This window comes from Penicillium robsamsonii (genome assembly GCF_028829455.1).
Source record: "Penicillium robsamsonii strain IBT 29466 chromosome Unknown utg000007l_segment0_segment0, whole genome shotgun sequence".
Lineage (NCBI taxonomy): Eukaryota > Fungi > Ascomycota > Eurotiomycetes > Eurotiales > Aspergillaceae > Penicillium > Penicillium robsamsonii.
The window spans coordinates 365,296-391,534 of record NW_026643225.1 but is presented as its reverse complement, the minus strand read 5'-3'; the positions used below and the strand labels follow the sequence as shown (position 1 = coordinate 391,534).

Genomic DNA, 26,239 nt, shown 5'->3' with positions numbered 1-26,239 from the left:
ACCATGCTTTCCACCAGCTCTCGCCTGTTCCGCGCTCGACTATCCCCATATAGGCAGAAGGTCAACTTCACTGGTCTATACAATGGGCGCCTTTCCACACTCGCTCACAATGCCTGTTCCTCAACGCAACTGAACGGCAGCCGATCTCTCGCTGTCGTCTCATACAATACCTTACGAACAACACAAATCCAAGTCCGACACAGCTCGCAGTTGCAATCACCCCCAATACAACCAATCGAGACGGATGGCGCGGAGAAGAACCCAGCCACTCACTACACCCCACCGAAGACAGGCTTGGTTGCGTCCCTGCCGAGTTCATGGATACCGTATGCGGAATTGGTGCGGCTAGACAAACCCACGGGCACATACTACCTATTCTTCCCAACTCTATTTTCTACCCTCCTCGCTGCACCAATGGCTGGTGTGGCACCGCTCCATGTCCTGGGCACGGCAGCATTGTTCTTTTCCGGTGCGCTGATCATGCGCGGCGCAGGTTGCGCGATCAACGACCTATGGGACCGAAACCTGGATCCTCACGTCGAGCGCACCAAGTTCCGGCCCATTGCTAGAGGTGCAGTCTCGCCGAAAAAGGCGGTTCTCTTTACGGGCTCACAGTTGGTGGCTGGATTGGGTGTGCTTCTTTCGTTCCCTACTCAGTGCCTTTGGTATGGGCTTCCTAGCATGCCTATCGTGGTGGCCTACCCGCTTGCTAAGCGCGTGACCAATTACCCGCAAGCTGTCTTGGGTCTTGCCTTTTCATGGGGAGCGATTATGGGTTTCCCAGCGTTGGGGGTAGATCTGCTTGCCAATCATGATGCTTTGATGGCTGCAGGTGCCCTTTATTCCAGTTGTATTGCTTGGACAGTTCTGTACGATATGATTTATGCACACATGGACATTAAAGACGATGTCAAGGCCGGGATCAAGTCAATTGCCCTCCGCCATGAGCACAACACCAAGGCCGTCCTGAGTGGTCTGGCAGTGACCCAGGTCTCGCTCCTCGCGGCTGCAGGAGTTGCCGCCGGTTGCGGGCCTGTTTTCTTCGTTGGCAGCTGTGGCAGCGCCATTTTGTCGCTTGGTCTCATGATTTGGAAGGTTCAGTTGAAGAATGTTCGGAACTGCTGGTGGTGGTTCAAGAATGGATGTCTGCTGACCGGTGGAGGAATCTCCTTGGGCTTGCTCGCCGAGTATGCGATGCAATACCTTGGTCTGTACAATATGACGGAGCCAGAGCGCGTGGCCGAGCCAACACAATGAACATGTATAATATAGATAGGCGTTCAAGGATTGGTTCTTTTTTTTTTGGTTCATGGCTTCTGCGCCAATCCCGCCACATAGTTTTGGATGGCAGTGACGATATCTCTCCAGTCCATCATGTTTCCGGTGTCGACATCTCCGCTGGTCTGACTCTCCTCTATGGGAGGCAGTACGGTCACCCAGCCTTCGGAGTTTGATTCACTCCATCCCCAATCATCACGCAGGACTTTAAGCTGCTTCTCGGTCACTGGATGTCGATACATACAGGTGTCCATATCCAACGCTGCAAACACCATAGGTTTCTGAGTCTTGAATTCCATATCCACTACTCCAGTCGTATCCCAGGCCCTGATGACCGAGAGAAGCAGGTTATCGGCGATCCCATTGGTCATTTTCGCCATGGTATCTGCAGACATTGGGGCAACCAGTAGAACATCCGCCCCTGTAATGATGTTAGTTGGTCCATTGTATCATATATCATGTATCTAAATAGCCACTGACATTTGCGCAGCTCAATATGCAGGACTGGTCCCCCGCGCGTCCACGGCGGAGACCATTCATCTTCGTCCCGGTAGATAGCGTCCACGCCATCTATTTGAAGCAGAGTGTCAAGGACCGACTGTTCCGAGCTCTGTCGGATAAGGAACTTCTCTGGCTCGGTGACTAGGATGCGGACTGATATGTTTTTATTACGACATAGCGCCTCTGCAATGTTGGGCAACTTAATAGTAGCAGCTGCCAGCAGCACATGGACCTTATTGTCATTTGTATACTGCTGGGCAGTAAAAGACGGTATTTGAGGATCCATTGTAATACCTAGATGAAAAAAAGGCTTAGAGGCAAAAAAGACTGAAGAAAAGACGAGTGGTTCATAGAGCCCTAGAGAGCATAGAAGTGTGGAGATCGACAGACCCGTCGGACCAACCGCTGATTAAATAATACTAAACCTCCAGGACTTTCCCCGAGGCAACTTTACCTTTTGTAACCATCACCCTCAAAATGTTTTCCAGAGCAGTTGCATCGGTACGTATAGAATATTCATTCGCAAGATTCCCCCAGCTCACATGAATTCAGGCTTTCCGCCCGGTCTCACGGCCAACCTTTTTGCGCCCCGTCCGTTCGGCCATCCAGTTCCCCTCGGGTCCTTCTATTCCTTCCGTCCTCCATGCACGCTTTCTGTCCAACGAGACCCGGACGGCGATCGATAAGGCGGTTTCTTCCGCCCCCGTCGTTCTGTTCATGAAGGGTACACCCGAGACTCCCCAATGTGGTTTCTCCCGTGCCACCATTCAAATCCTCGGCCTGCAGGGTGTTGATCCCAAGAAGTTCGTTGCTTTCAACGTGCTGGAGGATGCGGAGCTGCGTTCAGGTATGTTGGGATTATCTCGGGTGAACTTGCCGGATTTGGATTGCTAATTGTGCTGCGTTTACAGGTGTTAAGGAATACTCTGAGTGGCCCACTATTCCCCAACTATACCTCGACAAGGAGTTCATTGGTGGTTGTGATATCTTGATGTCCATGCACCAAAATGGTGAGCTTGCAAAGCTTCTGGAGACCAAGGGTGTTCTGGTTGCGGCGGATGAATAAATAGCAGCCTAGCCCGAGTGGAAGGTGTCAGTCTATCAATTTGATAGATAGCTGTCTCTGTAAAATTATTTGTCTCTAATGTATTCTGGTCCTAATATCCTGCTGGTCAGATAGTTGTTCAAATGGAAGGTAATCTCCAATCTATCTGCTCTAGTAGACCAAATTGTCACAAGCCGCCACAGAAAGAATGAGGTAGACACTTGTTCAAGAAGAAACCCCAGTTGATGAGGTCTAACATCATATGTACAGTTGATCTTCATTACATAATTAGTATTTCTCGCAACTCCCCCGAGGTCCACAGCCTACTGAGCTGCTTGAGCTGCCTCTTTTGACTTCACCAGATCCTCAGCAATGGCCTTGTCCAGCTTCGCGCGTTGCCTGGCTTCATAAGCTTCACGGCTTTTCAGGATGCGACCAACAATCTCGCCAGCGTTCACATGTTGGAAGGCATGCTGCTCGGCTTCCCGGAAGATTCCCATCTTCTTGGGAGCAGTGTATGGATCATATGTTAGCGGGATGAAGGTCGTAGGTCCATGGTAGACAGCATCGGGAGTGCCCCATGGGATTGCCATCAGATATGGTTCGCTGGGGGTAAATGGCGCAGAGAATATAACAGCGTTGATGTACTTTAGCGAAGGGTTAGCAAACTGAACAGATGAAAACAAATCAGGGAAAACTTACGCGGCATTGAAGCACACAGAGACCACGTTCGAAAATGTTCATGATCGGGTAGTTCAAGCCTTTCCAATGGTTGATCACATCGTCATCATGAATACCTGCAACAATATACGATGGTGCATAGTCCTCTCCGTGGTCCTTCAACCGCTTTGCAACTTGGTCTGGCTCATACCAGCCACGTTTCCGGCCCTCGGACTCCTCAAGCTCTGTGACTTTGCGCAGGAATGCAATGTGACCGGAGGAAAAGAGATCGAACCCTCCGTCAACATAAACAACCCTTTGCCCGGGTTTGGGTCCCTTTCCATCGACCAGCGTCTCGAACAGGCCTGCCTCCTCGGCAAGATGATCCATCTTCGCAGTGCCCGAACCGGTCCAAGTCCACACTTGAGGCCCAGGTTGAAGACCGCTCTCGTCCGTCGCATAATCCTTGATCCTCTGCAAAAGATCTGTAGCAGAAGCCTTGCGCTCCTCGGGGCTTCCATACCCTTCTAGTCCAGCGAGTGTGCCCTTCACGGATTTAACAAAGTGGTTCCTGGTGCACAACAGCATACGGCCAACAAGATCGGTTGTCGATATGCCCGGGGTACGTTTGACGACACGGAACCGTCCAGCGGCTTTGACGAAGCGATAGCAATCATTTCCATCACTATCGGAGGTGATATCGTCTCCGTGGACAACGTATTTGCATCCATAGTGGGATACCCAGGGTAGGTAGGTCACGTAGGGGGCATAGGGAACACTCTGAGTGGCCCATCGACACGCGTCAACGGCTGCGACACTATATAACAGCGACATTAGTATCAGAGCCCAACAGCTAGACCAATATGCGATTAAACCAACCGTTCTTCTAGTGACATCACTGTCGGACCCTTGTTCTCGAGGATAGCTTGGTCGGAGTGTATTCCCACGTAAAGGGCCTTTCCTAGCTGGCGAGCTTGAAGCATAGCACCGGCATGACCTGTAGAGCGAACCATCAATTAGTTCACAGCAATTGACTTGGTATTAATTGCAAACCTACCGTGGTGGCTGAAGTCAAAGCATCCATCGACCCAAAGTCGGTCCTCCGATATTGGTAGATCCTCCTGGGGATCAGCAGGCCATTGTCCAGGCAGAGGAACCTGCTCCTCAAGGGGTGTTGAGTCCATTTTTTTTTTCACAATAGTAACAAATTCAGAATTGTATAGGAGGGGGAGGGGGATGTGATCGACAGAGGTAAATTACATGGGAAGGGTACGGTCACAGTAATCTTCTCTCAGTCTTGCGGGGAACTTTCTCCGGATCTCCTGAACCCTCACCCTTTGAAGCTAGGAAACATATTGGGATCAGTATTCGCCCACTGGTCTATTCGGTTTCTTGCTCTCTGGTCTTTTCTAACACCTCCGCCTTGTCCTACTCTCGACCCGTGTCCACTCTCGTCCGTGTCGCATTTTAATTTGCTCCGAAATGACACACCCACGCCCAATGATCCCCTCTACGTTTGCCCCGAGCATCACGCGGCGGGATACAGCCAAGTCCGGTGGATTTGAAGGAGGACATAGCATCCCACCTGCAGTCATGAGCGGAGGGGGCCTTCTCGGCCCGCAAAGTGCAGGCGCAATCTATCAACATATCCATGAAATGGCCGCAAAACGGATAGCGACTCTCGACTATTTGAAAAAAGCGTAAGTAAATTGCACTCTTGCCAGCCCTGAACACTACTAATTCATACGGTGGTACATATAGTCACGAAGGACGGGTTTATTGGTTTAATACTGTGCATTTTTCTCGGGCTGACATCGCCCGTTTGCCATACTTTGAAGCCCGGAAACTTTCCCGCCGCGCAATCAATTATCTGCTTCTAGGCTTGTCATTGCCAACAATTCTCGATGTTAATTCCACGCCGCTCGAGTATGTGCGTGCCCTGAATGCTTTATTACTGGAATTCGAAACATTCCAGCAAGTGCATCCCCCAGATGGAAGCTCCTCGTCAAGTCTTGCAAGGGCCCGTATACCCCAGATGTTCAAGCGGGCGGCGCATGCAGGTGCCAAGACCCGACGTGCGAGCTCTGCAAACGAGATCGGACTCCCAATGCAATCCAGCGACCCATCAGACCTGAAGAACATGACAGGGAATCTCGGGTCGGGCTCCTCTGCGGCGGCCTCGGTCACCTCCTTCCCACTCACAGAGTCTTCGGATCTTCTTCCTGGCGAGGAATACACTTATCTTCTCACGCCATCGTTGCCATTCGAGCCGGACTTCTTTGAGACATTTGCAACTTTATGTGATGTCTTGATTGACACTTATAGCCGGTTCACTGCTCTAGTATCATCTCCAGCTGTCTGCACGGTGGTCCTGGGCGAAACATTTTCCAAAACAGATGCCAGGTTACGAAAGATCATGGTGGCCGGCGCAGTGCGTGAGTTCGAAGATGCGAGCCGAAATAGTGTGAAGAACGAAGTTGCTGGGGTCAGTCGGGTGGTTCTTGGCGGTTTATTGGGATAGCAAGGTTTCGTGGTATATTTGGGTCTGGTGTTCATGGTCAGTTTTGACAGGACATATGGTTGGGTTTATTATGAGATATGAATTTCAAGGTGAAATGTTGTACGATAATAGAATTTCAGATTTAAGTTTGAAATGTTCTAATGATACATCTGTGCCGCCTTCTTGGTCGGGGCTACTCAGTACAAAAACCAGGGTATTAAAAGACAACTCGCTGGAAAAAAAACGTAATCGAGAACTTTTCTTGGCCATGCGGCTTCGTGAGGCAATATGTGGTATTCATGAACAGGTTGAAAGAGTCGAGAATCGGAAAAAAGGCTGAGATAAAGAACTCCACTTGGCGCAACATGCTCGAATATGGAAAACAGACGCCGGTATATGCAGTCGCTGGATGTTGAATGCTGAAGGGATGAAAACAAGAGATATCATGTTGAGAAGAGGTCGCGGGAAGGATGTCGGTGTTATGAGACACTCATGCCTGGAGGGCTTGCTTTTCAAGTTCGCGTTGTTCGCCGAAGACGCGGCGGCTCATCTCGAGGACAGTTTCGAATCCTTCACGGCCCATCTTGGCATTTTCACGGAAACGATCCACGCTTGCCTCTTCAACCTTGTTCTTGATCTTTTGCCATCCACCGCAGAGGGCAGTGATTTTTGCTTCTTGGCTAAATTCGGTTGTAGTGGCCGGGCTAAGGGAGGATTGCCGATAGATAACAGTCTCGCGGACGCTGAGAACGTTCGACCATGTCAGATTGGTGGAGCACATGGTCACCTTCTTTGCAACCGGATCGACATAAGAGATTTCGTAGACGTGAGATGTATTCGTTCCACCGAGAATCGAGAGAACCCATTGCGGTACAGACTGATTGCATGTGATAAGACGCTCGGTTCGCAGCTAGAGGCAAAGGTTAGTACAAAGGTTGCAGAATCTCTCGGAAGTTTTGTTTGGAGGTTGGATGACTCACAATGCCAGTGCTCGGGTCGACGGTTCGAGAGAGCGTGTCTACGCCCACGACGTGTGTAGACTTATCATTCCAAGGACAGTACTTGCGCCAGTTCGCTGTTGATACTTCATCCCACGAGTAATCGAACGTGCATGCAGAAGAGAAGACCTTCATAGTGGTGAGTCGCAGTTTATCTCAACGATGGCGTTGGGCCGTTGATATTGAGATAGGGTATTTGGATGAAAAACAGCTCTGACAAGCGCTGTGGTGGATAGAATAGATTGACAGTGTTGAACCCGAGGTAGAGAAAGTCTTGAGTCAAGATGAGTGGGATATGAAGGAGTTTGCAGAAAGTGAATTAAGTCTAAATCTATGAAGAAGTTGGGAGGCAAATATGAGTAAGTCAGATAAAGAGAAAATGGAGAAGAGTGGATTTTAACGATCGACCTTGAGGGGAAAATCCTTTTTTTTCCCTTCGGGTCAGGACCAGGGCGCGTTCGGAGCGCCACAGCACTCGCCACAGCGCCACCGGGATTTCCCGGTTCCTGCTTATCTAATCAACGGGGCAGCTGCGCCGGGCAGATATGCAGCTGACATGTTCCAGAACGTGAGATTAACTCTATTCATATATTCCTCATCCGGGTCTTTTATCTTTTCTCCTATTCTCCACATCATGGTCGAACTCAGGAAACGCAAGGCGGCAGTCCCACTCCCCGTCCCAGAGAAGAAGACCAAACAAGCTCCCAAGCCGAAACAAGACACAGATGTTACCGATAATGATACTGAAAAAAGCCCCGCGCCAAAAGTCCCTGAGGCGGATGATACAATCGACATAGAAACTTTCGGTGGCGAATTTGAAACCAATGAGGGTGAAAAAACAACTTTGAAGAAGCTCCTCGAGGAGAGCAAGTCGGGCGTGGTTTTCTTTACTTACCCCAAAGCCTCAACACCTGGCTGTAAGTCCCTGTGTACTGCTCAGTACTTCTCTTGAGAGGACCGGGCTGTGTTCTTGACATACTTTGCAACCATCCTACTCCAGCAGACTGCTTACGCCGCTTCATCCAGGTACCAAGCAAGCTTGCTTGTTCCGTGACAACTACACCCACCTGACTTCTACTGGTCTTTCTATCTACGGCCTTTCAGGCGATTCCACCAAGGCCAACACTACGTTCAAGACAAGACAAAACCTACCTTACCCTCTTATGTGTGACCCCCAGGCTACTCTTATTGCGGCTATTGGGTTCAAGAAGTCCCCCAAGGGTACGTTGCGAGGTGTCTTTGCCGTGAATAAGAAGGGTAAGGTTTTGCTCCGCGAGGCTGGTGGCCCAGACGCGACTGTGGACGCTGTCCAGAAGATCGTTGCCAATGCGCCTAGTGTGGAAGCTACCAAGGAGGAAGGTGATGAAGCAAAGTGATTCCACTCGAGAGAGTGGTGGTGTACAGTCACAATCACAACAAGCGACACTTAAGATACCAGATATTGCATGCATGGCACCATCTACGGTGGTTTATTTGTTCCGGTGTACGTGTTTGGCGTAGATTATTAGCGACATGAGTCGGGGACCGTCAGATTGTTTTGAATGCTGTGGATTCCAATCTAATACAGTTTTAAAACACTGGAACAGCACAATTGATTCCTTCCAGCATCTCCTATCCATTGACCATCATACCTCCGTTGGGATGCAAACACTGGCCGGAGATATAGCTGCTGTCTTGGCTTGCGAGGAAAACGAAACACGTTGCGACCTCGCTAGGCTGACCCGGTCGACCGATCGGCACTGCATGGAACTGTTCCATGGGCCCGGTTTGCATTGTGGCGGGAATCAGGGGCGTCCAGACTTTGTCTTATTAGCATTTGACTTGGAAAAAAAGATATAGAGGACCTACTTGGACCCGGGCAAACACAATTGACCCGAATGCCTTTCTTTATTTGCTGGTTTGACAAGGCGCGAGTGAATGCGACAATTGCTCCTTTGGTCGAGGTGTAATCCAAGAGATCTCCTCGGCCAATATAAGGATTGACAGATGCGCAGTTGATGATGGTAGCTCCCTGCTTCATGTGAACAAGGGAATACTTGGCAAGATAAAAGAATGAGTGAATGTTGGTTTCGAAGGACTTCTCCCACTGGGATCTTGTCGTGCATTAGTAGGATGCATTGGCTGAAGAGTAAGGCAACTCACTCATCGAGCTCGCTAATATCGCTTAGCATGTCTTGGAACGCCGCGTTGTTCACAAGAATGTCAATGCCACCCATCTTTTCCAGGGCCACATTGATGATCTTCTGACAATTCTCCTTCTTGCGGATGTCGATAGCCAGAGTATGGCATTGCTGTCCATATTCTTCGACTCTCTTCTTTGTCACTTGCGCATCCGACTCCTCTTCTGGCAAGTAAACAATTAGACTTGACGCACCCTCCATTGCGTACAAGATTGCAATTGCTCGGCCAATTCCAGAATCACCTCCGGTGATGATTGCTCTCTTTCCTTCGAGCTTTCCAGCGGCTTTGTAGATCTGATAACCGTAATCCTCGGTAGGAATATGAGTAGACACAGGCTTGGGATCTCCCATGTCGGACTGCAAACCCGGCTTTGACAAGTGCTGGATAGGAATCTTGTGGCCTATATGAAGTATTAGGTTAGGAACTACTACTTGATAAGCAACACATGCTCACCTGGCGCAAACTGGGATTTAGACCCACTGGCCTCTCGCTCGATATACTGTCCAACAGGCATATTGGCAGGTTTAGGGCGTGAATATGGACAGAAGTGGTGGATATAGATATATTATGTGCAAACTTGCAAATATGGCACAAATATCCATGCTCAAAATCACCATTTAAGTAAAGAAAGTGGTATGTGGCCACCAACATCCGAAGCTGGGCCCATCAATGTCACAATGATGTTGCCTACATTCCATTACTTCCAAGCCTGCCTATATTGAGGCGATATACCCTATAGTTATGAGCCACCCAGAGCATCTCTGTTCTAGATTTTTTCTGTGGCGGTGGTTTGATCGATCACGTTGAACTATTCGATCCTTCATTGTTGTAGCCACAAGTTGGCCATTCTAGGGACACCTGTATGTCCAATCGGACGAGGCGCTTGATTCCTCGATGGCACTTCTTTGTTCTGTTTTGATATCCATATCTGGACTGCTGTATCACGTTTGCCATCGAGGTTATCAATGTGTGTATGACAGACGTTTGGCGTCATTTGCCCGCCTTTGTTGGTGGCGTCCTTCGCCCAGTGTAGCTCGAGAATACAACAATCCAAACTTACCTTTTCATTGCAACTCCCATAGGAATAACATGATATACTCTTCTTGTTGCTTATTAGAAGGGAGTAAAGAAATATTGGTCGAGTCTTATACACACCTATAAATCCTTAGGCCCAGTATATTTGAGTGGTTTCCAATGGGGTTTAGTTCAAAAGTTCAGCTTTGGTTATTTCCATAAAACATGAAGTGATTCCATCAAAAAGAAGCCATAGTAAATCAGTATAGAGAGTAGTTGCAGGTCTAGTTGTATGTTGTAGCAGAGGTCGAGATATACTGGCGATCCTTATCTTATCAACCAGCAACGTGATTGGCTCCCGACCGTCCGCCCGGCGATAATTTTTTCTATCGCGCTTTCGGCTTCTCGAGACTCTTGGTATTCCAACAAATTGCCTGGCTCTTTTCATAATGGCGAAAGGGCAGTCTAAATCTAAGTCCGTGTCGGTTGATACCACCAAACCTTCCGAACAGATGGCCCTGTCGTCCGCTCTGTCCTCGCCATGGGCATTCCTCCGTCCCACGAACGATTTACATACCACCGTTGTGGATTCTGCAAAGCACATCCTCGATTCTCTCGCTGGTTCTGTCGTGGATGCCCAGACCACTCGCCGACAACTCAACAAAAAGCGCAAAAGGTCGGCTCTCGAATCGGATTCAGTCACCCAGCTCCAATTGAAGAACCTCTACGTGGACGGTTTCACCTTGAATCAAATATGGGAGCAAGCAACACGGATTCTCGAGTCGACTGGCGACGAGATTGAGCGCGATATCACTTTGATTGCCCAACATGGCGGCTACATGGACTCTGCCGACTCCGAGCAGCTCGAGGATATCTCTGACCCCGAGGGTGCACAAAGCGACAGCGACAGCCACGAGAGCATGCTTGAAGACCTTTCCGAGGGCTCAGGCGCCGAAGACGATCTCGACGAAGAGTCTGACCAAGAGGTCGATATGGGATCTGACGAAGACATGGAAGACATTGAAGATATGGACGATGAGGACAATTCCTCAATTGGCTCCGCCCAAGGAGAGCCCGAAGAATTTGTCGAGGATAAATTTGGACTGAACGACGGATTCTTCTCCATTGACGACTTCAATAAGCAGTCCGAGGCTTTGGAGAGACAGGATGCCGCAGGAGGACCCGAGCAGGCTGAAGACAGCGACGAGGAGGATCTCGACTGGCATTCGAACCCCTTGATGGCCGGAAATGCTGCGACCATTCGCAGTAACAATAAATCGAAGGATTCACGCCCAACAGAAAAGGAAGATGAAGACATGGATGATAGTGAGGAGGAAGGGCCAACTTTCGGCAATGCTGATCTCAACGGCGACTCTGATTCCGATGATGAAGACGTTGCAGACATGGATGACGGTGAAGCCGCTGCCTGGGTTAACACCAGTGATATCAAATACGCCGATTTCTTCGCACCTCCACCCCGCAAAGCCTCCAACAAGAAACATCGCGCCCTCCCGAAAACCCAACCCGATGCACCGGCAGTTGACGAGGGCGATGTCAAACGCGCTATGGACGACGTTCGACGGGACCTGTTTGACGATGACGATGCGGACTCCGCTGAAGAAGAGGAAAATGATCTTGACGGATCCGCAGATCCTACTGCTCCTCGCTCAACACATGAGAAGCAGAGGGCACGGATCGCAGATGAAATTCGTCGTCTGGAGGCGGCCAACGTGGCCAAGAAAGAGTGGATGTATACTGGTGAGGCCAGAGCTGTCGAGCGACCCGTCAACTCTCTCATTGAAGAAGACCTTGAATTTGAACGAATTGGAAAACCTGTTCCCGTCAACACCAACGAGACCACCGAGGATATCGAAGAATTGATTAAGCGCCGAATTCTCGCCATGGAGTTTGACGAAGTCATCCGCCGTCGGCCAGGTGCCGAGGGCCAACAAGCCGGAAAGAAACCCCGCTTCGAACTGGCTGATACCAAGGCGGAGCAAGGTCTGGCCGAGATGTATGAAACCGAACATCTTCGCGCTAATGATCCCAACTTCGTGGATACTAAGGACCGCAAGTTGATGCGTGAACATGCCGAGATCACCAGTCTTTGGAACGAGGTTAGCTCTCAATTGGATACGCTATGCAACTGGCACTACAAGCCCAAGGTCGCCCAAGCAAGCATCAACGTCGTTACCGATGCGCCAACAATCATGATGGAGGAGGCACGCCCAACGGCCGGCGGTGCTGCCGGTGGCCCTGTTGGACTTGCACCGCAGGAGATTTACACACCTGGTGATGGTGGCCGAGTTAAGGGAGAGGTAATCCTCAAGACCGGCGCGACTATCTCCAAGGAGGAGATGACCCGTGAGCAGAAGGCCAAGAACAGACGCCAGAATAAGCAAACACAAAAGAAGGCCGATGCTGGCAAAGCCACCGAGCAAAAGACTGGCAAGGGGGCTGAGAAGCAGCAGATGATTTCTGACCTGAAGAAGGGAGGAGTCAAGGTCATTGACAAGGAGGGCCGTATGACGAATATCGACGGTGGCTCTGTCCACGAGGGCGCCAAAAACAGAGGAGACAATCTGAAACTGTGAAGGGGATGAAATTTAAGGGCCAGTATGTACTATCCAGGAGTCATATTTTCTACTACATAAAATCTATTTTCTAGCATTGCACATATCATCATGTGTTCACTTTTTCTGATCACGTTTGGCACGTATCGTGTAGAGGAATATGTTCTCTCTATTATACGCGTCAGCGCCAGGATCATCCAGAATTGGCTCCATTTCGAAAGCCTTTTTCGCCATCTTCATGAACCGCATGTCGGCACGTCTGCGACGCTTGTAACAAAAGTAACAGACCGAGTTGGGTCCCAGGAGGTCCTGGAGCGTGGTGATCAAGAGAGGGAAAGCCGGCTCGAAATAGACGCAGTCTGCCGCGATGATGACATCTGGTTTCGAAGGAATGTGATTTGGGATCGGTTCTCCCCAGTTTAGTATCGCAGCAGTCGCTTTCGGGCCGAGATTGTTTAGTTGAATGTTGGACTTCATTAGGGAAAACATAGGTTCTTGGTCTGTGATATAAACCGGCTGTTCAAGATGACACCCGCGTGCCATTGCGAGTCCAACAAGGCCACCTCCAGCTCCGAGTTCCACGCTGTTACATTATTGGATTAGGACGAAACGAGAAGAGATGCCCAGCTGAGTGAGCGCTCACATTGATTTATCAGATAGGTCGGCGGCGTGACGACTGAGGAGGTATTTGGCCAACGTCATGCCTGCTGGCCATAATTGGCCACCGCATCCATCTTTCAGATCTTCTTTTAGTAGCAATGGTTCTTTGAGGAGTCCGTCGAATGAGACGTCTGTGGTCATCGCGGCTTTGAGGACGCGCGTAGGGGCCAGGGATTCGCTGATTCTGAGTTCATCTGGACTGGATGGAGGGCTCGATTCTGGGCCCGGAAGATTTGGCATCGGTATTTCTATCATTGTGGGATATTTGTGAATTGTTGATATTTGGGAATTGTTGACCGAGAAAGTTTTTAGTGGGGGATCTGTAGCTTATCGCAAGTTCGACCCAGTAGGATCACATGATTGGTGGCGATTTGCCTATTACATGGCTCAAATATAAGTGTCAAAATTGAATGAATGGAATTGTACAGATTTTTTTTTTTATTTGATGCAAGTCTGTATTTGAAGTCTACCATGTACATTGTATAACCCCGGACGTTGTATAAGCAAGCCAAGACAAGCTTGGGCCCGTGCGAATGTCGATCTATATCCTGTTCTTATTGACATGGTAGGGTAGAACATTGAAGGCTAATAGGCGCCTTATAATATATGTGATATCTAAATAAGGTCATACAAAAGGTACCAAGCCTGCGTGGGGACTTTTTCTCGTCTGGGACTGGACGATCCATGTGGGTTCATTTTACCTAATTGCTCGATAACCTTGAAATATGGATCTACATCTATGCCAAACAGGATTGTTAGATATTCAATGGCATTGCATGCTTCAAGTTACTTCTTCGAAGTTATAGCGGACATGTTTAGGGTACATATAACTAAGGCCACATGCTACAGTAAAAAGGAAATATGGAATACATCGATATGTTATTCGTGTACATTTACATCCATTAACCATTTAAGCGCAAGCTTCAGAAGCATATCCGATCACAATCGGACTGAAGTTCTTGCTTGTGTCATCTCACAATCTCATATCCTTTAGTTGAAGGGGTGAGTACGCGTTCCCCACCAGGTGAGGAACAAACTAAGTCCAACAGTCTCGAACACTCTCGAGACTACACCGACAGCGATAGTGTCAAGGGGTCGTTTCTCGGAGAAGACCTGGCTCACAATCTGTGTATATTTGTTAGAGAAATTGCTTGGGGGTTGTACGATAAGGGTTGAGAACGTACGCCTGGGGCTGAGCTGGCGAAGAAAATAAGTGCACCCAAGTATGCAGCACCCTTATAGCTGAGTGTTCCGGTAGCATTGATAAGTGCAGCAACACCGTAGGTCTGGACGGCGCTTCCAGCGAGGGAGCTTCCCCAGGCTGCGGCAGCGCCGGCAGCCTCCTTCGACTTGATGAATTCCTCCTTGGAGTTGGCGGCTTGAGCGCGGTGGTAGGTATCACCGAAGACGGGGGCCAAGATGCCCAGGGAGGCAGTGTGGGTAAAGATTGTACCCAGAGCAATGGCGGAGGGCTTGACGGGAGGGAGGTCTATAGAGGTTAATTTCCAAGTGGCAGTCAGGGGGATAAGGGTACTCACAGTGCAAGGTAGTCATTTTGAAGTTATTATGAGTGATGAGTGTGAAGAGAGAAAAAAAAGTGTAGAAGAGCCAAAGTACTTTAAGTACTGAGAGGGCGTTAATGCAACCTTGGTTTCAAGGTGACGTCGTCATGATTCGTGACTGCCCTTGTTAAATGCGGAGGGCAATGACGTCAACTCGCATACGGGTATTAACAAGGGTTGAGAGGATTTCCTGGAACATGGAGAAAACAAGATCTTCGGGATTGGCATAGAAGTTAATAGCTACGTATAGGTATAATTAATTTACGCTGTAGGTGAAACCTTGACCATGGCAATATTAAGGCGCACTATAGATCACTTTACCATCTAGATTCAATCCCACCAAAGGTAGATTCTTCTTCCTATTAGGTAAAAGAACTTCGCTTTGGGAATCAGCTTAAATCGGTTAGAAAAATCTGTACCGAGCTGTGTGATTTGTTCCCCGCTAAGGTACCATCGACACTATCCCTGCCAGATCCGGACATGCATGTAGATCAAAGAATTAGAAGCTCGGAAGCTGGCCATACATGAAATATACAGTGCACCATATGCGAAGAGTTTGACCCAATTTCGATTTCATGTTTCTATTTCGGTGCATCCAGTCCCAAAATTTGATTGCGTTATCCGGGTTTTTTTCATAGCGGGATAAAAAGCCCCATTACAACGTACTCTCGTCTAACACCTAACGGTTCTAGGCAGGTTCGTTAGGTGTATGATTGATATGCCATTGGTGCCCATTGTCAAAACAAACAGTGGACACTTTGGGTATTTGTTTATAGCTACTTGCTGAACTTGCAATTGCCGATCGAAGGATCATGAAAACTAAAATGAAAATGTATTTCCTTGCAGAATGTGCGGGTCTAATCAAGTAAAGGTGCGGCAGGTATATCTGTGAGAGATGATTAGCCGGGACCAATCGAATGGGGAAGTGGATATGCATACTTCTCGGGGTAGCCGTTCTCTGTGTCAAGCACGTACTTGGCTTGTGAAGGCTTCGAGACAGTGTTGATGTTGGCAGGGTTAGGGGGCAAGCCATTGGCACCCAACACACCCTGAATGCTCTTCTTATCTTGCTCAAAGAGAGCCGCTAGGCCGCGTTCTTCGCCCTGCTCCTTGACAGCAATCAATTGCTGCTCTCCAGCCTGTCCAATTTTGAGAACGTCGTCCTTGGGAGCTGCCTGGCTTCCGACGGTGAGGAGGCCAACTGCGTCGGCCTGGCGCACGGTGCTCAGCTGAGCGTAGCTCCTCCGGACGTCCCGCTTCCAGTAGGGGTTGTCGGCGATATCGCCCGCGGGAATGGTAACCGGGTCATCGTATGCAAGAGGGGGCACAGAGCCCGGGGTGGGAATACGGAATTGGGAGTTCAGGGGAATACCGGTGGAGCGTTCAGGGTCGATGGCGAGAAGACGACGGATACGCTCCCAGATGCCAGTGGACTGGACTGTGTATTTCTAGAGCGTGGAGAGGATTAGCACCCAGCGCACGGCAGTGAGGTATTGTCTCCTCATTCCTGTCAATATGACCTACCTGGTTGATAGAGATGACATTGGATGCCGACTTAGCGGCATTGACGATACCGCGAGCCATGATGAGAAGACTCTGACCTATGATTTAATATCAGCCCATTGACACGCGAAGGCTACGAGGTTATAAGAACCACATTTAGTTCTATGCCCCCGAGTTATTGCACTTACTGCCTGAAATCCTTGAAGTCCGTCACGAGTCCGTAGCAAGCCTTTAGATTCAGCCGTCAAGGTAACTCCGGAGGTGCGATGATCGGGTGCGGATTATCTTGTTACCGAACCACCACACAAATTCCTGTATTAGTAATTAGACTGATAGTCCACCCACGGCTCTTCCCGAGGTCAACTTTCAATAAGTCATGAGTTTATGTCTTTCAATAAGATACTGAAATAGGGATTATGTATTGATATTGATATATGGGTGGAAGAGCACGACATATACCGATGGAGCGGTACTGAACAGTGGACACCTCTGGCGTCAATCTATAACAACCTTGGAAGATTGTATACTTAGGGATAAACCTTCGGATGGTGAAACACAACTTTATACAACGTATGAACATATTCGTAACTATGAGTAAAGACGAGTAGATGCCAGTCCATATCGCGCGAGATGGGGGTTTCCGTTTTAGTGCTCACTCCTCGCCGCTTTTTGATCACTCCCGCCGCCCTTATTACATAACCCTTAGGGTCGCCGGGCCGTCCTGTGGACCCTTGGATATCTATCGTTCTAGATGCGATTTTGTAGGGCGATACGATAGTGAAGGGTTTCGAGAATTTAGAGTGGTTATATTTATTTTAAACTTGACCCCGAAGGGGATTTAAGTTACAAACTACCACATGTTTCCATACACTGGCTATGCATAGGTCTAAAGAATCAGCGATCCAGCGATGATCAGACATTTATGAATAATAACTCATGGCTTCATTATTCCGTGATTATGTACGCTAATCTTGAGGCTCCTGATATACAAATGTAGACAAAAACTGGAAATATGCCAGTAGAATAAAGCTCCGGAAGTCGGAACCTTAAATTGACCGTAATGAGTCTCCAAACTAAACAATTTCAATGAACGTTGAATTTTCCGATCTAAATAAAATGTAGGTGATTAGAAGAGCCACGAGAGACCCTTGGTGTAGATTTTATTCCAGCCAGACAAGTTTTGGTTCTCGATGGCCAGCATAGCCACATATTCGGCCTCTTCACGGTCGATTTCGGCCTTTCCGGTCCAGATATCAGCATTGTGGGGCTTGATAAACTCGGTCCGGTTCCAGATCTTCCACCCCGCAAATGCTATAACATAGAGGGGAATTCCGATATAGGAAGTGATAAAGGTCTTGTAGTCGAAATTGCCGTAGGTTTCCGGGTTGTGAATAAACACACCGAAGCTGCGGGTGAAGACCACCAAGACACAGAAAAAGAGCGCAACGCAAGAACCAATGATTCCCAGAGGAGCTTTGTAGGCCAGTGTTGTCTCGTCGACGCCCTGTGCACGTCGAGCGCGAATGAAGAAGATGTGAGTGATCAAGAGGGAGATCCATGTCAACACTGTGAGATCGGGTCAGAATACTGGACAAACTTCGAGTCACTTTGGAGAGAGTTGAGAGAAGGAAACATACATCCGAAGATTGACACCATGTCAGTGAAGTATCCAAAGACTTCCTTGGAGGTGCTAGAAACATTCATAAAGCCAAGCAAGCAGAAAGCAGCCGAGAGTCCCAGGGCATAGATTGGGACGCCAGCTCGGTTGGTGCGAGCAAAGATTTGAGGGGCCTTCTTCTCACGGGCAAGACCGTACAGAGTTCGAGTGGCAATGTACAGATCAGAATTAGCCGCAGAGAACACAAACACCAGGATACAGCCGTTGATGATGTGAGGAAGAGCAGTGACTTGCTTCATTGCAACCACGAAAGGTGAGGCGGCAGCAGAGCTCTTGGCCTTGGTGGCGAAAGCCAGATCCGGGGAGTTGTATGGGACCAACATGCCGAGGAAGAGCACGCTGAGGATGTAGAAGACGATAATTCGCCAGAAGGTGAGCTTGATAGCTTTGGGGATGGTCTTCCGGGGGTTCTGGGCCTCTCCGACGGTCACACCAATCAGTTCGGTACCTGTAAAAAAAAAAAAAAAAGAAAATTAGAAGGTGGAAGGGGGAATTTCAATCACAGGAAGTCCGTACCGAGGAATGCAAAGGTGGCCTGCACCATTGTCGACCAGAAGGCAAGGAATTTTCCAAAGTTACCATCGACATATTTAGTGGCGAAAGCGCCGGGCTCACTCCAGTAGCGGAAACCTCTTCTGTCGTGGTCGGGACCACCACCAAGAGCAAAGATAAGAGAGCCCAGAATGAGTCCCAGAATGACAATCACCTTGAAAGACGAGAGCCAAAACTCCAATTCACCGAAAAGCTTCACGCCGAAATAGTTGATCACAATGATTGCCACCATGAAGATGGCGATCCAAATACCGGGATTGACATTCTCTGCTGAAGTCTTGGGCCAATAAGTAATGACTAGAGCGGCTGCAGTGAGTTGGGTAGGTGGTAGAATAATATATTTGAGGTAGTAGCTAGAAGATGGTTAGATTTTCCTTCTTATATCAGCTTGAGAATGTTACTCACCACCATCCGAGGGTGAATCCGAGAGCAGGGTCACAGAAACGGCCAGCGTAACCAGTGAAACCGGAGGACAATGGCAGCCAAGCAGCCATTTCACCCAGTCCACACATAACCGTCCAAACGACGAAACCCATAAAGCAGTAAGCAATAAGCAAAGATCCAGGCTAATTAGGAATGGTTAGTCGTAGTCAACATTATGGAAGATGAGGGCGAATATAAAACATACTCCGGCTCTAGAGATTTCAGTCAGTAAGGTTTCAAACACGAATTTCATTAGAAAACTCACGTCAAAGCGCTGCCAGTACCCACAACCAATCCAGTACCAATGGCACCACCAATGGCAATCATAGAAATGTGACGAGCCTTGAGCTCTCTCTTAAGGTCGACGGGCTCATGCTGTCCACCTTCTTTGAAATCCCCCGAGTTATCAATGTAGGTGGGCTGTGACTCGAGAGCGTTGATCTCATCGGGGTGACCCATCTTGATATTAGGTCGGACCGAGAATCACAACAGAGAGGATGAGAAGAATTGATCAAACCCGACTCTTACGCAGGGGGGGACACGGATTAAATGAACCAGCCCAGCGCACATTATTTTAAGCGAAATTCCGGGGTCAAGTTTTGCCATTATCTCTATCCCCTCTTTGGCCCCTTCTACAAGTGGAGACAAAATCCTGGAGAGGCCTAGTGACTAAGATTCTAGGAGATAATGTGGGGTATGGAGCTACAACATATTATTGCTTTGTTAACGTAACTTTTTCCCCAAGGTGGAGGCAAATGTCAAGATGCGCGATATACGCCGGGGCACTTCGGGGCCATTGACCTGCATATCTTATTAGTGTTATGCTTTCTCGTCATTTCCCCCGCAATATGTTTCTCCACAGATTCAAATACGGGAAACAGCCCTTGAGTGTTGAATGTGCTCCTGTTGTCCCAAGATTGCTGGTCCCGCTTACAAAGTCCTATATAGCTCCCGGCCCCGAGGGGCCGTCTACGGCGTAAAGGGCTTACCTTCCACCGCTTACAAACTCTATACAACGCCCAGGTGGAGAGCAACTCTAGTCCTTTCTCCCAATCTATGATCCACAATCGTACATTAAGCTTCCCTAAATGCATTGTTTATAGAAATATATAACCCTTTATCTCTATGATATGAATTGATACCGGTATCTTCATAGACGCCAATTGTTGCCGTTTCTGGAGCCGAGTCTGTCCCGAACAGGCTTCCGGGTGCCAAGTGCACCAACGCTGGGTGGCGGTGTTAGAGCGCTTGGCAGAAGTATCGGTGCTCTTGGCACGGCTACCCTCGGTCCATCCAGGGCCCTGGCCCCAAAACTTTGGAGAGAAAAAAATACGCTTAAATGGAAGGCAAAATGTTATTGAAGTGCACGGCCTTGAGATTTCGCTTGACAACTCGGATTTTTGCGAATACATGTTCTTTTAGACATTCTAGTTTAGCGTTTTTGCAAAGGATTGAGCTAGCTAATTTTCCGATCTACCCGTCCGTGCATTCCGCATCCTACGAGGCGTAAACTATGCAGGTAATCGTGCCCGCACCCAACACCGGGTATAGTGTTAGCTTGGCACGGTTAATACAAACGTTCACCGAGTTAAGATGAATTTTTTTTTTTAAATTGACCCAGTGGTTGCCTCCCAAGAAATCTTGGCGAGACACATAAACTTCTAGAACCTTTATGGCCTTTTCAGCCGTAAAAGGCTATTTAATATACAACATACGTGCTTCGTACGGCCCTCGATTAGTCTTTATATGCATTGACCAAGCCGTTTCCCTGGTACTCCATACTGTAGATAGCATACGAATCACCTGGGAAAAACCTAGATTGCAAATCCACTCGGACACTTAGCCAAGACTTTTGTTCTGGTTATCATGGTCAGAGGAGCTTGGTGATATCTATTACCAATTACTTGTTGAAAAGATTTACTTAAGCTTATCGCAAACACACAATCTCACTTGCAGACTTTGACACTTGGTTATATTTTCTATGCAATTAAATTTCTCTACGATATTAATATATCTTTTAGCTTTTAGGCAAATACTCTCACCAAACACGAAACATAGGGATAAGCATGTGGACCTATACATAGATCTCGGCCTCGTCCCCTCTCCTGTAAAGATGTTAAATATGCCAAAAAAAAAAAAAAGACAGAGCGAACAGCACGACGCTAGTACCTATCCTATAGTTTTAGAATGTGCCTAGTGATATAGATAATTCGGTATCGTTTAATTGCTATCAAAATTAAGCTTTCGAGGCTCCTGTTTCAAGTAATAAGCTTTTAAACGTCGAATTCTTCCTATTGTCGAGTTTACTGGGGATCTTGGCTAATTTCCTAATTTGGGGTTTACTAGATATTAAAACAAGGAATCTCGATAGGTTGCATATTTCAGTTTCGATTCGAAATCAGGACACCTACTTGAGGGGTCCCCTTAGGAATCATATTTAAGACGTAAAATATACATACTAGTTTGTCAGGGTAGAAGCATGTTGCCTATACGAATACAATGATGATAGATATCGCTCTCGCTCCCTCTTCTTTACTATGCTTCTCTCTGTTTTCCTCTACATTGCCCCCCCCCCCCCCCCCCCCCCCCCCCCCCCCCCCCCCAGACTTTCTTTCTTCTTTTTTTCTAGATAGGCTCTAGGCTCCTTATCCGTCTGACCTTCCTGGGGTGGTTAGAGAGCAAAGATCCATGAAATAACACGCCAAGCCATGGTCTGTGGGGTACATACTACACCGGTCTCCAATGTGCAGAAACCAACTTAGATCGATGACAGGCCAGAGAGCCATCTGATTATTACATGGAGAATTATAAAAAGGTTAGTTACATTGCTTTGATTTTGTCTCACGCCATAAAACGAACGGATTGAATATCAACTCTGGTATGGCCCATTGTTGGATCAGAGATATCTACAACTAACATCACTGTAGTGAATACACTCCAAGGGGTGAATTAGTGACCGTGTCCTTGAGATTATTCTCTTTACATCGTATTGAAAACCTCATAAATGGCCCCAAAGAAGAGAATCGCCATTATCGGCGCGGGTGCTGCTGGCATGTCATGCGCTTCTACTCTAGCTAAACATCCGGAATTCGCAGTCACTCTCATCGACACAGAGGGCTACACTGGCAGCCAAGCAACTTCCATTGATATAGATGAATCAACACATGGCGCCAGTTGGTTGAATGATGGCGTTCAAGGGAGTTCGCAGATTTTCCGGCATACATTTCAATTCTTCCGTCGCTATGGCTATGAGCCTCAACCGGTGAAGCTTCAAGCGGCCTTTGGAAAGGGCAAAATCTTTTGGACCGATGTCTTTCCCAGTCATTTGGTCGACGAACATTCATCCGAGATCAAGAAGCTGTCGCGAGTCCTATCCTGCATCAAATACTTGATGTCCATTCTAGGAATCATGCCAGTCAAGACCATTCTACGACTATTCTGCTTTAGCAGTGACTTCAGCAACAAGATGGTCTTGCCTCTTTTGGTTTTGTTCTTGAGAACGGGAAAATAAACCCCTGATGTTTCGAGTGTTCTGCTGGAACGTCTGTTCAACGACCCCCAGATGAAGCTCTTGGAGTATGATCCTGACACACTCTTGCCCAATCTTCCTACCATGTACACATTCCCAAACTTAAGCAAATTTGATCGTGGCTGGACATCAGACCTGCGTGAGAAGGGCGTTCAAATCCGGCTTAATTGTCGCTCAAGCCATCATAGAGCGTGGAAAGAAAGAAGTCGTGCTGCAACTGCAAGATTATGATGAACGGTCAAGTAAAAGGGGATCCATCGATCGAAAAGTTAGATGACTTAGTCATGTGTTGCCCTGCAGATGAAGCGAGGAGGTTACTGGATCACCACGCTACATGGCGTGAGAAATATGTTTTGGGTGGCGTCAAGTTCTACAACGACACCACCATAACCCACTCGGACTCAACATACTTCCAAAAAGTCTTTTGAGATGCAACATGATCCAAAACTATCAGCGGAGCCATCTCTGAAACACGAAAGATATGGCGTTTGCCAAGCAGCAGCCCGTGAACCAAAAGGATGGCTGGCTAGGATTTCGTTCGATGTACTTCACACGCTCCTACACATCTGATCCCGACAAGATAGAAATGGGGTTTAACCGCAGCCATTATTAACACCAATTTCGTGAGAATTTAGGCGAGAACAAACCAGCAATACCGCAAGACCAGCATGTGTTTCGGACAATATTCTTGGTATGCCAATACCTCTACAAAAGCACAAAGGGCTGTGACTGATGCTCATTTGTTAGAATGACCAAGAAAAGGATCTGTGGAAATGAAACGACATTGATCTATCGAAATTATATCGTAGGTTCCACTAAATCTTTTCCAATCACTACATAAGACATATTATTGACAATACCTAGTCGCAAATGGTGGCACCAGTTTGGTCATCGGCGGCAACAGTCTTGTTGGATAGCTCATGCTATAGCAAAGGTGAGGTTTTATTGGCAAGTAGAATACTCTTAAGCCACCTAAATTCGATACATAAGCGATATATGTGGGTTTATGGTCAGTATATGAGACATTTATTTGAATTCTTTTGAATGGATATTCTGACAGGCAAAAAAAAGGGGAAGAGACCAATCAAAGAGAGAGTAAAAACAAAATATCAGACCCTGAAGCTTGATATTGATATACAAAGTAAAAAAGACACATAAAAACTCCACGGCGGGTTAGGTTGAATCACTTAAGTTTACCATGCACTATGGCCGAAGAGGCACAAAAACAGTCCACCATATCATTGATTTTAGAGATTAACGGCGGTACCACATGCGTGTGATTCTGGTGTGTCTCATCTTCTTCTGCAGCTGGAAGATACCGTACATCAATGCCTCGGAAGTGGGTGGGCCTTGGTTTTTGTTAGTCAATTGCAATAGCACAAGTATGAAGGAAAAGAGAAAAGCTTACATCCAGGCACGTAGATATCGACCGGCACAACCCGGTCACAGCCCCGCACGACTGAGTAACTGTAGTGGTAGTAGCCACCACCGTTGGCACAACTGCCCATGCTGATAACCCACCGGGGGTCGGGCATTTGATCGTAAACCTGACGGAGAGCAGGGGCCATCTTGTTCGTCAATGTACCGGCCACAATCATAACATCGGACTGACGCGGAGAAGCACGGAAAATGATTCCAAGACGATCCTGATCGTAACGGGGGGTAGAAAGGTGCATCATCTCTACGGCACAGCATGCAAGACCGAAGGTCATGGGCCACAAAGAGCTTTGACGAGCCCAATTGGCAACCTGATCGAGAGTGGTCCTAGTGATATAAGGTCAGCGGAAGTTCAAGGCGCATACAAGATGGAGCCATAGAGGGCAAACGAACAATGCATATTGCATAGCACCCTCCTTCTTCTCCTGACTAGGCAAAGGCACCTCGCGGCGAGCCTTGCCGGACGCAGTCAATTGCTGGGCGCCTGCTGAAGGTTGACGCTCGAGCGCTGTCGCTGATTTGATTGACGAAGTCGAGAGGGCGGCCAAGGGTTGGGCACGGGGAAGAGAGGCAACGAAACGGGGTCGCGCAGCTGTTTTCTGTTAGTGAATTGATATCGTCATCAAAGTGAAGAAGATCCCTACCGGACAGAGCGCCAGAGATGGCGGGCCTCGCCATCGGGAACATCTTGAAAAAAGTCTCTCCGGTGGAGAGGAACAACTAGAATAAAAGGTCGTGATCCCAGAGGTTAAAGAGACAAGGTAACTGCCTCGGCCGGTGGCGACAGGTAATATGGAATCACAAGAGGGCAGAGGTGGCGGGCTCCGGGTAACTGCAAGACAAGGAGAACCCCAAAAAGGTTCCGATTCCAGAGTGGAAGAAGATGATGTATACCGGCGGTTTGGGAGAGATGATGTAAGCTATTACCTCACAGTTCATTGGCTCAGTGACTGTATTTTTCGGTCACAGAACGTGGTACGGTAAAAGCGGTGAGATGCTCGTAAATCCAATTGCTTGTGTGGTCATTGGCTCTGAGCTCCTTTTGCTGCCTCGGTGCCTGAACGCGTCTTCTCCATACGTTAGGCCGCGGGGGGTTGGAGACGACCACTCCACTACTGTCTACACTTTGGTTGCAAAGTATCCGTCCTTTGAAAGGGCTGCTCGATTTTAGAGCATTGTGGACATGGTAGGGAGAGATAATACCTATCAATCTTAGAACTTTCACCCGATCACAGTGTCAAGACAAGAGAATCAGTCCCTAAAGTCCAAGAGCTCAAGTGATTGCGCCCAGTCCGGATACATTGTCACTTCAAGAACTATCTCAGAAATGTCGGGCCCCAAAATTGCCTGTATTGGCGTGATTGGGAAGGCAGTATGTATCACTCTGACAACTTGTCCCTCTAGAATTACCCATACTAACTCGATTGCAGGATAACCCTCTTCACATTTCCCTATTTCCCCCATATTCAGATTCCACTATCGAATTCTCCTTCTTACTGAACTCCTGCCTCGACATTTTCGATATCCGCTGCAAACAAACATCCATTGATCAGGACCTAGGCCTGTTACATGCAATTGACGAACGGCTTGCGGCCTATGGATGGTTGACAACCACGGGAGTAAAACTATTGATCATTGTGGATTTATTCGGCCAGGAAGAGGCCAGCGCTGGAAAGCAAGCAGGCGCTGCTATCAATGGTCTGAGAGATTCTGACGTTAAGCCAGTATGTTCTTCCTCTACGCTCGGCGAACGTTTTATCTCCTGAAAGAGCCTCTCCTCTAATCACTGCACACAGGCGTTCCGCGCATTACAGAGTGCGTATATTCAGCTTTTGCAGAATCCATTCTATTCCCCCGATGACCACGTACCGATTCCAGGGAATGCGGCATCTTCTTTATCCGCTTGCCAGCCAATCTCTAACCTAAAGTTCGTTGCGGATGTTAAACGTATTGGGGATTCGTGGGCTCCAGGTACTTCTCTGTAGGGAGAGTGCCAATGACAGAATTAAGGATACAGATAAACCTAAGCCAGCCAGTTTCCCCAACTTACATACATTCGTATTCAACAGCAATAATCTCAACCGAAGTGTCGGGACAATAGATATATTAATTCTTTGGTCAATAAGTGCTGGGCTTCCATTTCAT

At 48.1% G+C, this 26,239-nt stretch overlaps 16 protein-coding genes across 16 annotated transcripts; 7 read left to right on the top strand and 9 right to left on the bottom strand.

Annotated features, from left to right (window-relative positions):
• Positions 1–3: 3 nt before the first annotated feature.
• Positions 4–1,257, top strand: N7447_010435 (putative para-hydroxybenzoate-polyprenyltransferase Coq2; the record flags this gene model as incomplete). The annotated part of the gene is made up of 1 exon (XM_057234697.1): positions 4–1,257. One exon carries the CDS (start codon positions 4–6, stop codon positions 1,255–1,257), a length of 1,254 nt encoding a protein of 417 aa, XP_057080917.1.
• Positions 1,258–1,307: 50 nt separating this feature from the next.
• N7447_010434 (putative flavoprotein) lies at positions 1,308–2,065 on the bottom strand (the record flags this gene model as incomplete). Its single annotated transcript, XM_057234696.1, has 2 exons — positions 1,308–1,699; positions 1,759–2,065. The coding sequence occupies 2 exons, from the start codon at positions 2,063–2,065 to the stop codon at positions 1,308–1,310; spliced, it is 699 nt and encodes a 232-aa protein (XP_057080916.1).
• A 191-nt stretch (positions 2,066–2,256) lies between these two features.
• N7447_010433 (monothiol glutaredoxin GRX5) lies at positions 2,257–2,861 on the top strand (the record flags this gene model as incomplete). Its single annotated transcript, XM_057234695.1, has 3 exons — positions 2,257–2,280; positions 2,332–2,626; positions 2,691–2,861. 3 exons carry the CDS (start codon positions 2,257–2,259, stop codon positions 2,843–2,845), a joined length of 474 nt encoding a protein of 157 aa, XP_057080915.1. The 3' UTR covers positions 2,846–2,861.
• A 286-nt stretch (positions 2,862–3,147) lies between these two features.
• On the bottom strand, positions 3,148–4,668 carry N7447_010432 (ethanolamine-phosphate cytidylyltransferase; the record flags this gene model as incomplete). Its single annotated transcript, XM_057234694.1, has 4 exons — positions 3,148–3,471; positions 3,527–4,301; positions 4,364–4,481; positions 4,542–4,668. 4 exons carry the CDS (start codon positions 4,666–4,668, stop codon positions 3,148–3,150), a joined length of 1,344 nt encoding a protein of 447 aa, XP_057080914.1.
• A 316-nt stretch (positions 4,669–4,984) lies between these two features.
• N7447_010431 (uncharacterized protein) lies at positions 4,985–6,005 on the top strand (the record flags this gene model as incomplete). Its single annotated transcript, XM_057234693.1, has 2 exons — positions 4,985–5,184; positions 5,246–6,005. 2 exons carry the CDS (start codon positions 4,985–4,987, stop codon positions 6,003–6,005), a joined length of 960 nt encoding a protein of 319 aa, XP_057080913.1.
• A 469-nt stretch (positions 6,006–6,474) lies between these two features.
• On the bottom strand, positions 6,475–7,117 carry N7447_010430 (putative mitochondrial protein sorting (Msf1); the record flags this gene model as incomplete). Its single annotated transcript, XM_057234692.1, has 2 exons — positions 6,475–6,894; positions 6,965–7,117. The coding sequence occupies 2 exons, from the start codon at positions 7,115–7,117 to the stop codon at positions 6,475–6,477; spliced, it is 573 nt and encodes a 190-aa protein (XP_057080912.1).
• Positions 7,118–7,616: 499 nt separating this feature from the next.
• Positions 7,617–8,358, top strand: N7447_010429 (thioredoxin peroxidase DOT5; the record flags this gene model as incomplete). Its single annotated transcript, XM_057234691.1, has 2 exons — positions 7,617–7,899; positions 8,009–8,358. 2 exons carry the CDS (start codon positions 7,617–7,619, stop codon positions 8,356–8,358), a joined length of 633 nt encoding a protein of 210 aa, XP_057080911.1.
• A 235-nt stretch (positions 8,359–8,593) lies between these two features.
• Positions 8,594–9,677, bottom strand: N7447_010428 (oxidoreductase, short-chain dehydrogenase/reductase family; the record flags this gene model as incomplete). Its single annotated transcript, XM_057234690.1, has 4 exons — positions 8,594–8,781; positions 8,831–9,075; positions 9,125–9,563; positions 9,617–9,677. The coding sequence occupies 4 exons, from the start codon at positions 9,675–9,677 to the stop codon at positions 8,594–8,596; spliced, it is 933 nt and encodes a 310-aa protein (XP_057080910.1).
• Positions 9,678–10,626: 949 nt separating this feature from the next.
• On the top strand, positions 10,627–12,771 carry N7447_010427 (rRNA-processing protein MPP10; the record flags this gene model as incomplete). The annotated part of the gene is made up of 1 exon (XM_057234689.1): positions 10,627–12,771. The coding sequence occupies one exon, from the start codon at positions 10,627–10,629 to the stop codon at positions 12,769–12,771; it is 2,145 nt and encodes a 714-aa protein (XP_057080909.1).
• A 96-nt stretch (positions 12,772–12,867) lies between these two features.
• On the bottom strand, positions 12,868–13,665 carry N7447_010426 (uncharacterized protein; the record flags this gene model as incomplete). Its single annotated transcript, XM_057234688.1, has 2 exons — positions 12,868–13,333; positions 13,394–13,665. The coding sequence occupies 2 exons, from the start codon at positions 13,663–13,665 to the stop codon at positions 12,868–12,870; spliced, it is 738 nt and encodes a 245-aa protein (XP_057080908.1).
• A 735-nt stretch (positions 13,666–14,400) lies between these two features.
• On the bottom strand, positions 14,401–14,964 carry N7447_010425 (DUF1761 domain-containing protein; the record flags this gene model as incomplete). Its single annotated transcript, XM_057234687.1, has 3 exons — positions 14,401–14,535; positions 14,595–14,899; positions 14,949–14,964. The coding sequence occupies 3 exons, from the start codon at positions 14,962–14,964 to the stop codon at positions 14,401–14,403; spliced, it is 456 nt and encodes a 151-aa protein (XP_057080907.1).
• Positions 14,965–15,871: 907 nt separating this feature from the next.
• N7447_010424 (uncharacterized protein) lies at positions 15,872–16,556 on the bottom strand (the record flags this gene model as incomplete). Its single annotated transcript, XM_057234686.1, has 2 exons — positions 15,872–16,420; positions 16,497–16,556. The coding sequence occupies 2 exons, from the start codon at positions 16,554–16,556 to the stop codon at positions 15,872–15,874; spliced, it is 609 nt and encodes a 202-aa protein (XP_057080906.1).
• Positions 16,557–17,601: 1,045 nt separating this feature from the next.
• N7447_010423 (Amino acid/polyamine transporter I) lies at positions 17,602–19,587 on the bottom strand (the record flags this gene model as incomplete). The annotated part of the gene is made up of 6 exons (XM_057234685.1): positions 17,602–18,041; positions 18,113–18,601; positions 18,670–19,058; positions 19,111–19,271; positions 19,334–19,340; positions 19,394–19,587. 6 exons carry the CDS (start codon positions 19,585–19,587, stop codon positions 17,602–17,604), a joined length of 1,680 nt encoding a protein of 559 aa, XP_057080905.1.
• Positions 19,588–22,132: 2,545 nt separating this feature from the next.
• N7447_010422 (putative flavin-containing amine oxidasedehydrogenase) lies at positions 22,133–22,639 on the top strand (the record flags this gene model as incomplete). The annotated part of the gene is made up of 1 exon (XM_057234684.1): positions 22,133–22,639. The coding sequence occupies one exon, from the start codon at positions 22,133–22,135 to the stop codon at positions 22,637–22,639; it is 507 nt and encodes a 168-aa protein (XP_057080904.1).
• Positions 22,640–23,873: 1,234 nt separating this feature from the next.
• N7447_010421 (NuoB/complex I 20 kDa subunit family protein) lies at positions 23,874–24,781 on the bottom strand (the record flags this gene model as incomplete). The annotated part of the gene is made up of 4 exons (XM_057234683.1): positions 23,874–24,006; positions 24,066–24,421; positions 24,488–24,686; positions 24,739–24,781. 4 exons carry the CDS (start codon positions 24,779–24,781, stop codon positions 23,912–23,914), a joined length of 693 nt encoding a protein of 230 aa, XP_057080903.1. The 3' UTR covers positions 23,874–23,911.
• A 640-nt stretch (positions 24,782–25,421) lies between these two features.
• N7447_010420 (uncharacterized protein) lies at positions 25,422–26,079 on the top strand (the record flags this gene model as incomplete). Its single annotated transcript, XM_057234682.1, has 3 exons — positions 25,422–25,466; positions 25,525–25,818; positions 25,891–26,079. 3 exons carry the CDS (start codon positions 25,422–25,424, stop codon positions 26,077–26,079), a joined length of 528 nt encoding a protein of 175 aa, XP_057080902.1.
• Between the last annotated feature and the right edge of the window lie 160 nt (positions 26,080–26,239).